Raw genomic sequence first — 12,623 nt, 5'->3', positions numbered from 1 at the left:
GAAGGGCCAGAACATTAGTCTAATGTTTGGTGAAGTGGTAAAAGATGATGATAGCAGTGTTATTTGTGAGGCGCTATACAAATTTGACAGTCACAAGATGGAGACTTCAAAATGACACATCAAGTGAACAGTACTGTTCAGATAGGCTACTATTCCATTTAACCCATCTGAAATCTGGACACCGACTGTAGGTCTATAGCCTCTCACATATCCTAATATTATAATAACTCCTGAAGAATTAAGCATTTCTTGCAGTAAAAATATAAACCTAATGTAAATTTTGACTCCGGAACAGGAGTGGAAAAATATGATTTATTTCTTTAATCTGAGTGTGCGTTTAGGGACCATCTGTAAAGGTGGTATCTTTATCAGCATCATACACGCTGATAGTATTTCAACCACACAAAATATGCATCTAAGCCGAAGAAATCACGTTGGGTTGTTTCAATAGCTTTTAATTTCCTTAAAACCGGTCAAACCGATGTCACTTGGACATTTTTACATGGAAAATGTTTCAAATTATTATTATTTTTTAGCATTTTCTCCCCGGTCCCTAAACGTCTTTGTTGGGCGAGAGAAGCAGAGATAAAAGAGAAAACAAATTTACCGATAATTCTATCGTTTATTACATTATTCTAATGCATGAATGTTTACTTAGTCTTCTAGAGCAACAAGCACTGACCGAAGAGAAGCTGCATGTATCTAATTATAGACAAGATTACATTATTCGCAGAAACAGGCTTATCTAAAAAGTCCTGTCAAACTTGTTCTGCCATCCGTATTTTCTATGTTCGCAGGTTAGGGTCGGCTGCTGACCTCAGATTTTCACTTTATCACAGAGTCGGGCTGTAGCAGCTGCGGGTGAACAAACCGCTGACCCGCCGCGTATCTCACACACACACACACAGACTGACTGAGGCCAGAGAGCAGACACTTTTAACCTGGCCAGCCAGCTCCCCTCCAGCAGACCTTGGTTCAATAGTTATTTGAAATACTTTAGCTGGAGTTGATTGAGCTTGCCTGTTGCATTGCAACCAATGGAAAAATCCTGAAAGTGCTAACCCTGCCCACCTAGCACTACAGGTGTGCTAAAACAGTGGCCCCGTGTAAAAACATTTTAATTTTTACCTTTATTTAACCAGGCAAGTCAGTTAAGAACACATTCTTATTTTCAATGACGGCCTGGGAACAGTGGGTTAACTGCCTGTTCAGGGGCAGAACGACAGATTTGTACCTTGTCAGCTCGGGGGTTTGAATCTCGCAACCTTCCGGTTACTAGTCCAACGCTCTAACCACTAGGCTACCCTGCCGCCCCATGATTTTTTACACGTGGCCCCCTTTCCAGCATTGGGGAACATCCCGCGTGCCACGTCGATTTCGATGGGCACAAACACTGTTCATGACACACTGTTTACACCCCTCTTGTTGGTGGAGAGAATTTTGCAGGTTTAAAGCTTATTTCCAGCAGTTCGTCATGGGGTGCAAAGAAAATGTTGCAGTTTTAAAGCACATTTCTTGGAAGTCTATACATTTTGCCCTGTCTAATGTGTATTCATGTGATATTTGAGTGACAAAAAAAAGTTTAAAAGTTAGCTGACATGGGCTAGTTGATTTAGACATTTCTGACACGTTATAAATATAAATTAACTAACATGACAAGAGGAACTAATAATGCACTACCCTAACAAACGCTCAAGTATTTGAAAGACCCAAAATGGTATTTGAACCCAGGTACTCATTGCTACGAACTCCCACAAACGCTTTGATCTCCAAGACTCATAAAGGAAGATGGTCAAAATGACTGCAGTGTGTGAGACAGAACCTGGGCGGGGTCAGGGGAGATAATGCCTCCTTTGATTTCCATAAGGATTTCAAATCCAAATAAGTGTGGTGTTCGCATACACAGTTTAGAAGATGTTATAGTGGGTTCATTGAAATGCTTTTTACTAGCTCTTAACAGTGCAGTACATTGTCAAACAAATGCACAAATAATAAATAATCAAAAACTAGAAACAAGAAATCAAGAATGTCAGAACGAATCCAATTAACAACCCATTTCCTTGTTCTCTGAGGCTGACTAATGGTGTTACCATGGCATCCTGTGACGAGGAAATGTTCCCTTCCCCATCAGCAGGCGGACAGAGAGTAGCGGCACTCTGCTCTACTTGCCTATGTGTTTTTAGGGAAAGGAATGGAGAAATGTGGACTGAGGACACGCGCGTGCACACACACAAAACCTTCTATTTTCTCTCTTTAATATCTGTGTGTGATATACTGTACCAGTCAAAAGTTTGGACACACCTAGTCATTCAAGGGTTTTTCTTTATTTTTACTATTTTCTACCTTGTACCGTAATAGTGAAGACATCAACTATGAAATAATACATGGAGTCATGTAGTAACCAAAAAAGTGTTAAACAAATCTAAATATATTTGAGATTCTTAAAAGTAGCCACCCTTTGCCTTAACAGCTTTGCACACTCTTGGCATTCTCTCAACCAGCTTCATGAGGTAGTCACCTGGAATGCATTTCAATTAACAGGTGTTCCTTGTTAAAAGTTCATTTGTGGAATTTCTTTCCTCGATGCGTTTGAACCAATCAGTTGTGTTGTGACAAGGTAGGGGTGGTATACAGAAGATAGCCCTGTTTGGTAAAAGACCAAGTCCATATTATGGAAAAAAACAGCTCAAGTAAGCAAAGAGAAATGACAGTCCATCATTTACTTTAACCTCTTGCCTCTACTTGGGACGCTTGCGTCCCAACTAGAGCTCTGGAAATGCAAATGTGCTACGCTAAATGCTAATAGTATTAGTTAAAACTCAAAAGTTCATTAAAATACACATGCAGGGTATCAAATTAAAGCTACACTCGTTGTGAATCCAGGCAACAAGTCAGATTTTTAAAATGCTTTTCGGCGACAGCATGAGAAGCTATTATCTGATAGCATGCACCAATACACTACAACAGAAAAGCACAGCAGGGGACGTAAACAAAATAATTAGCATTTCGGCGTTACACAAACCGCACAATAAAATAGAAAACAGTCATTACCTTTCACCATCTTCTTTGTTGGCACTCCTAGATGTCCCATAAACACTATTGGGTCTTTATTTCGATTAAATCGGGCCATATAAAGCCAAGATATCGTTATATGTAGACTGTGTGATAAACGAAAAAAACAGCGATTTCACAACGTAACGTCATTTTTAAAATTCAAAAAGTAGACGATAAACTTTCACAAAACACTTCGAAATACGTTTGTAATGCTACTTTAGGTATTAGTAAACGTTAATAAGCGATAAAAATCATCCGTAGGCGATGTAAATATCATTAGCTGTCGTCTTGGAAAAAATTTCAGGAGAGAGCTCTTCCGGAATGATCTGGGCGGAGACCGGAGGTAAGTCGTGCCCCTCTTTCGGTTCAACCAAGAATCAATGATGATTCAATTCACAAGACTCTAGACAACATGGGGATGCTGTGGGAGTTGAATGCTCGGTCTTATCTAATTCGGCTCACTGTTAACAATTGCTTGAAGTGGCGCAAGGATATTTATTTCCATTTTCTGTGATCAGGTTTTCCTGCGCTTTCCGATGTAACGCACGTTATGTAATAGCCACAGTCGTGATTTAACCAGTTTTAAAAACGTCCGAGGGTTTCCTATCCACACATTCTAACCATATGAACGTACTATATTCCTGGCATGAGTAGCAGGGCGCTGAAATGTTGCGCGATTTTTAACAAAATTTTCAAAAAAGTAGAGGGTCGACTGAAGAGGTTAAGACATGAAGGTCAGTCAATCCATAAAAAGTTGAACTTTTGAATGTTTCTTCTAGTGCAGTCGCTAAAACCATCACGCGCTTTGATTAAACTAGCTCGCATGAGGACTGCCACAGGAAAGGAAGACCCAGAGTTACCTCTGCTGCAGAGGATAAGTTCATTAGTGTTACCAGCCTAATAAATGTCAGCCCAAATAAATGCTTCAGAGTTCAAGTAACAGACACATCTCAACATCAACTGTTCAGAGGAGACTGTGTGAATCAGGCCTTCATGGTCAAATTTTTGCAAAGACACCAATAATAAGAAGAGACTTACTTGGGCCAAGAAACACGAGCAATGGACATTAGACCATTAGACCAGTGGAAGTCCAAATTTGAGATTTTTGTTTCCGACCTCCGTATCTTTGTGAGACGCAGGGTAGGTGTACGGATGATCTCCGCAAATGTTGTTCCCACTGTGACGCATGCAGGAGGTGTGGTTGTGCTTTGCTGGAGACAGTGTCTGTGATTTAGAGTTCAAGGCACACTTAACCAGCATGGCTACCACAGCATTCTGCAGCAATACACCATCCCATTCTTCACAATCACCCGCCCTCAACCCAATTTAGGTGGTTTGGGATGAGTTGGACCACAGAGTGAAGGAAAAACAGCATATGTGGAAACATAATCAAGACTGTTGGGAAAGCATTCCAGGTGAAGCTGGTTGAGAGAATGCTAAGCGTGTGCAAAACTGTGAAAGGGGGCTACTTTGAATAATCTCACATTTAAATATATTTTGACATTAACACTTTTTGGTTACTACTTGATTCCATATGTGTTATTTCATAGTTTTGATGTCTTCAATATTATTTTACAATGTAGAAAATAGTAAAAATTAGGAAAACCCTGGAATGAGTAGGTGTGTCCAAACTTTTGACCACTTGTGTATGTGTGTTTTTATTTATTTATCTATTTTCCTTTAATCTGTTTAACACTTTAGTCAAAAACTCAATCAAACTAGTTTGGTAACATGGCATGTTAGCTGTCTAAATCCACAAGAGAAAGTAAGAAATCAACTTACCCCCCCCCCCCCCTAACAACAACACTATAATTGTATATTTGCTGTGCTATATATCCCACAGCAACAACAGACACAGCCTATAACAATTATTCTGATTGTTTCTTCTCTCTCAGACCACTCTGCTGGAGTAGCTCATAAATATAGAATGAGTACCAAATGGCACCCTATTCCCTTTATAGTGCATTTCTTTAGACCAGGGCCCATAGGGTATTCATCAACAGTAGTGCAGTGCATAGGGAATAGTCTGTCATTTTAGACGTACTCATTTCTAATCGTCTGGGTGAGATGGAGAGGCTGGCTAGTGGCTGGCGAGGACAGGGAGATAAATGAATTGGTCATTGGCATTAATTGGGTACACTGCTGGCGCTGGCTGTCCACCTGTGTCCACTTCAAAATCTGGGACAGAGTGTTCACTGTAGACAGAGTGGCATGACCTTATATGGGCTGAAGACTCTGCTAATGGAAACATCACAAGCCTTAAAAAAATTGTGTAAACAATTATCATACGTATCTAATATTCCTATACGTTATCCATTTCTGTAAATAGACTCTGTCAATGACACTTGCTTAGGGAGCTGATATTAAAACAAGTACTCTCACCCTTTACCCGCGGGTATGTTACAGAATATTATGCCAGCCCTTCTGTAATAGTAACAGATAACGGCCTTCAGTTGTCAACCTCAGGGTTGAAGTTTTCATAATATTACATACTAACACTGGTATCAGACCAAGTGTTACAGTGGTATCAGACAGACTGTGCTCCAGCTCTGTTATCTATCTGGGAATGGTTCTGTAGTTTGATTGAAGTTTCTGTTCGCCCACTCTTCTCCCACCGACCAACCGAACAGACAGCCGAGCTGGCAGAATGCCACCGATGGCCTTGCTTGCTGTGGCAATGAGCCGTGTCTCGCCATTCCACATGACATGGCAAACGAGCACAGTGTGTGTGTTTAGTGATTGACACATGGTATGCTGCCTCTTAATGTCTGATTGCTCTCCAACTTCCTGCAAGAGAAGGGAAAGACGCAAGAGGAAGCGAAAAGAGAGATGGATGGAGTCAGGTCTGGGTCTGCTGAGCATTAATGAACACAACAGATGTTGCCCAGATGCGGCCCAGGGGGGTCAGAGAGAGAGGGGGGAGAAGGGAGGGGAAAAGCGAGATAGAAAGGAGTCCAGTTGGAGTCCCTCTTCACACACTGACAGCTTTGTTCACCTCTAGTCAGGACCAAGCCCTCCTTCCTCTCCCTTCCACCCTCTTCTCCCCCCCAAGACTCTTTGATGTAAGTGCACAGGAAACAAGGCAGGAATCGATTCCTCCATGCATTAAGCCCCCACTCACCACCTCCTTCCTCTCCTCTTGTCTCATTCCTTCTCTTTATCTCTATCTCCTCGCCCCTGTACCTCCCTTACCCTGCCCAGGAAGCTCGCTAGCACGTTGTTTTTGTATGTGTCCATGTGTATGTGTATTGTATGGGGCCGTTGGAGCACAGGGACACATCTTGTCTGTATCTTTGTCTGTGTGCTAGCAGTGATCTGACGTCTGTGTGTTGGAGCAACATTGTAGATCGTGTTGATCCTTGTCTGTCTGCGTGGTCTTGGGTTGTGTTTCCAAAGCAGGAACACGTGAGCCTGCTTTGAATAATGAAATTCCTTTTGAATAAAATGTATGAAATTCAATGATTTACTGTCTCTAAGGACGGGCCGCAGCTAGTTTCTATTGTTTATCTTGCTTCAGGAGGTATGGATTTGGTCTCAGAATATGTAGGAAAGTTCTCCAACTCGTTGACCCTGTTTTTTAACTGTTTGCCTGTTTTATTAGGAGCAAGCCAATACGATGAGTCCTACTCCCCAAGTCTCTTGGGTCATAACCGCTCAAGTTAACAAGTCAAATGTAATTTGTCACATGCTGTAGACTAACAACAAAATGCTCAATAACAGGCCCTTACCTACAATGCATATAAAATGATAATAACACAAGGAATAAATACTCAATGAGTATCTATAACTTGGCTATATACACAGGTACCAGTCCTGAGTTGATGTGCAGGAGATAATTGAGGGTGTGCTCAGCCCTCCCTTTCCTGTAGTCCACAATCAACTCTGTTGTCTTATTGAGGGAGAGGTTATTGTCCTGGCACCACACTGCTAACCCTATAGGCTGTCTCATCGTCGGTGATCAGGCCTACCACCGTCGTGTCGTCATCAACCTTAATAATGGTGTTGGAGTCGTGCGTAGCCACACAGTCGTGGGTGAACAGGGAGTACTGGAGGGGACTAAGCACGCACCCCCGAGAGGCCCCTGTGTTGAAGGTCAGCGTGGCGGATATGTTGTTGCTAACCTTTACCACCTGAGGGCGGCCCATTAGGAAGTCCAGGATCCAGTTGCAGAGGGTGTTCAGTCTCAGGGTCCTTAGCTTAGTGATGAGCTTGGAGGACACTATTGTATTGAACGCTGAGCTGTAGTCAATGAACAGCATACTCACGTAGGTGTTCCTCTTGTCCAGGTGGGAGTCGGGAGTGTATCTGTGGATCTGTTGCGGTGATTTGGAGTGGGTCCAGGTTTCTGAGATGATGGTTTTATGTGAGCCATGACCAGCCTTTTAAAGCATTTCATGGCTACGGACGTGAGTGCTACGTGAGGGTGATTGTCTTTTAGAGATGTTACCTTGGCCTTCTTGGGCACAGTCTCTCTCCTCTCATCGTCTCCGTTCCTCTACTGTAAAAACATTATTGGCCAGAGGGAGGGATGTAGAGTGGGAGGGGAGAGAGACTGGCTAGGCTTTACAGCTTATAGGATTCATGAACTAACACATTTGCCATGTTTTGTCATTAGCATTACGGTTGTAACCACTTCCTCTATGTCAGGGCTTCCCAACTGGCAGCAGTCAGGGCTTCCCAACAGGCAGCAGTCAGGGCTTCCCAACCGGCAGCAGTCAGGGCTTCCCAACCGGCAGCAGTCAGGGCTTCCCAACCGGCAGCAGTCAGGGCTTCCCAACTGGCAGCCCATGGGGGATTTTATTTGGCCCCCCAAGTTTTCTGAGCAAAGGGTTACATTGTAATTGTTTATTGTTTTATTGTTGGAAATAAGACTGTAAATACACCAGCAAATCAGTTGTTATTTTTTTATTTTGGAAATCTGTTCCAATGTATTCCCCGCATAATAGAGAGAGACCCTGAGTCTACAAAATATTAGGAACACCTTCCTAATATTGACTTGTACCTGTGCTTCCCACAGTTGTGTCAAGTTGGCTGGATGTCCTTTGGGTGGTGGACCATTCTTGATACACACAGGAAACTGTTGAGTGTGAAAAACCAAGCAGTGTGGCACTTCTTGACACACTCAAACTGGGCGCCCGGCACCTACAACCATACCCGGTTCAAAGTCACCCCTTTCATCTACACTGATTGAAGTGGATTTAACAAGTGACCTTTTAATAAGGGATCATAGATTTCACCTGGTCAGTCTGTCATGTAAAGAGCAGGTGTTCCTAATGTTTTGTACACTCAATGTAAATGATCGTAAACAAGGTTTGAAATGGTTATATTTTATTCAAATATTATGTCTGTTTGGGCTTCTTGCATTAGATTTGCTGTCTACAAATTATTAGTAATTATGGTGCGGCAGGGTAGCCTAGTGGTTAGAGCGTTGGACTAGTAACCGAAAGGTTGCAAGTTCAAATTCCCGAGCTGACAAGGTACAATCTGTCGTTCTGCCCCTGAACAGGCAGTTAAACCACTGTTCCTAGGCCGTCATTGAAAATAAGAATTTGTTCTTAACTGACTTGCCTAGTTAAAAAATATATATATTCTGGCCCCCTGACCCTCCGCTCATGAAAAAATCTGCTTGCGGCCGAATCTAGTTGATGATCTCTGGTCTACGTATTGTCAATGGGTTGTTGATGAAGCCGACTAGATTAAGTTGTCTCATAAAACCAGTCTCTACCTGGTTAATAGCCCTCTCACATGACGTCTACGGAACCACAGACCTTACTGTTGTGATGTCCTGTTCCGGTCAGAAGTCCCCGCACCAAGAAAACCATTGAGTTATAAATTGCAATGCATTCCCTCAAATTCAGTTGTGAGGTCCTTAAAGCTAATGTTCACTTCAAAATCAATCAAACCTGGTCAGCTGTTGCATTCACCCTCTCCTCTTTCTTTCAAGGCTGTCAACGGCCATGCAAACAATTTGCCAGCACGGCGGATTGCCAGTACCAGCCTCAACCCCAATGAAGACTGCCACAGTAGTGGACAGGGTTCGACATCTGGGTCCCAGTCCGGGCAGATGGGAGGCAGGAGGGAGGAGGAACAGGGGATGACGTACCCTCTGGAGATGCGCTCAGACCTCCCCATGAACTTCAGCAGCACCCTGGAACGCATCGTCCAGCAGCTTGACGTCCTCACTCAGGTCAGTCCCTTAACTCTTAATCCAAATCTGGCAGCCCTGGCTAAACCACTTAATTTCAACCCAATCTGGCAACCATAAAATACTTCCCCTTCCATCCCAATCTGGCAACTCAATTGTAATGTTTATGAAAGAACAGCAGATGATACAGAGTTAGATGTTGAAATGAGTGAAGTGTTGACATAGTCGTGAAAGACTTTTAGTCTAAAACTGGTGTGTGATCCTCTCCTACCCCATAGACTGTCTCTGTGTTGGAAGAACGTCTCACCCTGACGGAGGACAAACTGAAGGAGTGTTTATTCAACCAGAGTCAGATCCTGCTGCAGATGCGAGGGGAGGAGAAGGACCGAAGGAGAGAGAGGGTGGAGGAAGAGAGGGAAGGTGAGAGCGGATCCCCTGTCGCCTCAGCCTAAGGTCACCCACCTCCCTCTCCACAGACACACACTCCTCCCTTTGACTTGGTCGTGTGTGTGTGTGTGTGTGGGGGGGGGGGGGACAGGGAATGTGGAGGTCCTTAACCTCCACCTTGGTGGTCTTTCTCAGGGGTCATTGTCTTAATCAAATCCTCCCTCTATCTCGCCACTCTTTTAAAGATTATTCAATCCTACAGCACAGTGTGTCTGGGACACTTAAACCAAAGCTTTTTGGCTAGGGACTGGGGTGAGTTTTTGTACATATACCAGTGTGTGCATATGTTCATCGGTGTGTGCGCGGGTGCGTGCGTTTGGAAGATCTTTGCGAGGCCCCTCCGTAATGAAAGGTTGATGAAGGGGAGCGGAGGACAAGACAGCACAGCTGCAGCTATGAAAACAGCTCACCCCAGTCTGTCTGTCTGTGGACAGTGAAGGGAGCAGAGCGTGCTGGGCCAGGCAGGGGCTCCCTTCACTGTCCAATTCCTCTGGTCTCCTTCTCCTGGACAGGCCACCATAAACATGCCTTCCTTACACCTCTCTCCCTCTCGTGTGTGTGTGTGCATGCATCGCTATGGGTTCTTGTACTAGCATTTATTAGTAGAATCTATGCATTATGTCATGTGCTGATGAAGCGCCTGTGTGTGTGTGTATGACCATATACCCCCACTGTTGTATAGTGTACGGCATATTTTCTCCCTTTCATACTATGAACTAAATAAATTGAACATATTGCACTGGCATGTCTCCGTGTGTCATTTTTACATCAGCAGTTGCTCTATAAAAGCCCACAAGTATCCAAAACTCGCTTTGTTTCATGGTCCATCGACCCAGATCATGGGCTTTTCCACACAAAGTGCTTTACAGTAACCTTGCCTAGACCTCAAATGGCAAGCAGTAGCAGCAGAATCTACAAGTATACAGTCCGTGTCAGTTCCTCTGTGAAGCCAGTGGTCTTGTTGACTTTTCCAGCGACAGTCAAAGATGTGGATAGCACTGGAGTGGCCCCTCTTTATAAATACATATACAATAAATGTGTGTTCATCTACATATCTATCTACAGTGCATTCAGAAAGAATTCAGACCCCTTCACTTTTTCCACATTTTATTACATTACAGCCATATTTTAAAACTGATTGTTTTTTTCACTCATCAATTTACACACAATACCTCATAATGACAAATGACAAATTAATACATTTTTGCAAATGTATTAAAAATTAAAACTGAAATAACATTTACATAAGTATTCGGACTGTTTACACAGTACTTAGTTGAAGCACCTTTGGCAGCGATTACAGCCTCGAGTCTTCTTGGGTATGATGCTTCAAGATTGGCACACCTGTATTTGGGGAGTTTCTCCAATTCTTCTCTGCAGATCCTCTCAAGCTCTATCAGGTTGGATGGGGAGCGGGTTCAAGTCTGAGCTTTGGCTGGGCCACTCAAGGACATTCAGAGACTAGTCCCAAAGCCATCTGCATTGTCTTGGCTGTGTGCTTAGGGTCATTGTCCTGTTAAAGGTGAACCTTCGCCCAAGTCTGTGGTCCCGAGCGCTCTGGAGCAGGTTTTCATCAAGGATCTCTCTGTACTTTACTCTGTTCATCTTTCCCTCGATCCTGACTAGTCTCCCAGTCCCTGCCGCTGAAAAACATTATGCTGTCACCACCATGCTTCACGGTAGGGATGGTATTGGCCAGGTGCGGTGCTTTTTCCTCCAGATATGACGCTTGGCATTCAGGCCAAAGAGTTCAATCTTGGTTTCATCAGACCAGAAAATCTTGTTTCTCATGGTCTGAGAGTCCTTCAGGTGCCTTTTGGTAAACTCCAAGCTGGCAGTCATGTGCCTTTTACTGAGGCGTGGCTTTCATCTGGCCTCTCTACCATAAAGGCCTTATTGGTAGAGTGCTGCAGAGATTATTGTCCTTCTGAAAGGTTCTCCCATCTCCACAAGGAACTAGAGCTCTGTCAGAGTGACCATCGGATTCTTGGTCACCTCCCTGACCAAGGCCCTTCTCCCCCGATTGCTCAGTTTTCCCGGGCAGCCAGCTCTAGGAAGAGTCTTGGTGGTTCCAAATTAATTCCACTTAAGAATGATGTCTCGGGGCCTTCGATGCTGCAGGTCATTTTTTGGTACCCTTCCCCAGATCTGTGCCTCGACGCAATCCTGTCTCGGAGCTCTACGGACAATTCCTTCGACCTCATGGCTTGGTTTTTGCTCTGACATGCACTGTCAACTGTGGGACCTTATATAGACAGGTGTGTGCCTTTCCAAATCATGTCCAATCAATTGAATTTACCACATGTGGACTCCAAGTTGTAGAAACATCTCAAGGATGATCAATGGAAACAGGATGCACCTGAGCTCAATTTCGATTCTCATAGCAAAGGGTCTTTCAGATATTTCTGTATATATATATATATATATATATACTGCTAAAAAAAATAAAGGGAACACTTAAACAACACAATGTAACTCCAAGTCAATCACACTTCTGTGAAATCAAACTGTCCACTTAGGAAGCAACACTGATTGACAATAAAGTTCACATGCTGTTGTGCAAATGGAATAGACAACAGGTGGAAATTATAGGCAATTAGCAAGACAACCCCCAATAAAGGAGTGGTTCTGCAGGTGGTGACCACAGACCACTTCTCAGTTCCTATGCTTCCTGGCTGATGTTTTGGTCACTTTTGAATGCTGGCGGTGCTTTCACTCTAGTGGTAGCATGAGACTGAGTCTACAACCCACACAAGTGGCTCAGGTAGTGCAGCTCATCCAGGATGGCACATCAATGCGAGCTGTGGCAAGAAGGTTTGCTGTGTCTGTCAGCGTAGTGTCCTTAGCATGGAGGCGCTACCAGGAGACAGGCCAGTACATCAGGAGATGTGGAGGAGGCCGTAGGAGGGCAACAACCCAGCAGCAGGACCACTACCCCCGCCTTTGTGCAAGGAGTAGCAGGAGGAGCACTGTCAGA

At 43.8% G+C, this 12,623-nt stretch overlaps 1 protein-coding gene across 1 annotated transcript in view; it reads left to right on the top strand.

The window, feature by feature from the left end:
• Window positions 1-10,388, top strand: part of poc1b (POC1 centriolar protein B) — a 59,640-nt gene extending 49,252 nt beyond the window's left edge. The window contains exons 11-12 of the mRNA XM_029667431.2: window positions 8,999-9,241; window positions 9,478-10,388. Coding sequence (XP_029523291.1) covers window positions 8,999-9,241; window positions 9,478-9,651 — 417 coding nt within the window. The 3' untranslated portion in view covers window positions 9,652-10,388. The remainder of the gene's footprint in view (window positions 1-8,998; window positions 9,242-9,477) is intronic.
• Window positions 10,389-12,623: the final 2,235 nt, after the last annotated feature.

The sequence above is a fragment of the Oncorhynchus nerka genome, linkage group LG9a (genome assembly GCF_034236695.1).
Source record: "Oncorhynchus nerka isolate Pitt River linkage group LG9a, Oner_Uvic_2.0, whole genome shotgun sequence".
NCBI lineage: Eukaryota > Metazoa > Chordata > Actinopteri > Salmoniformes > Salmonidae > Oncorhynchus > Oncorhynchus nerka.
Note: the sequence above shows the minus strand (reverse complement) of the source record. Positions and strands in the feature narration are given on the sequence as shown.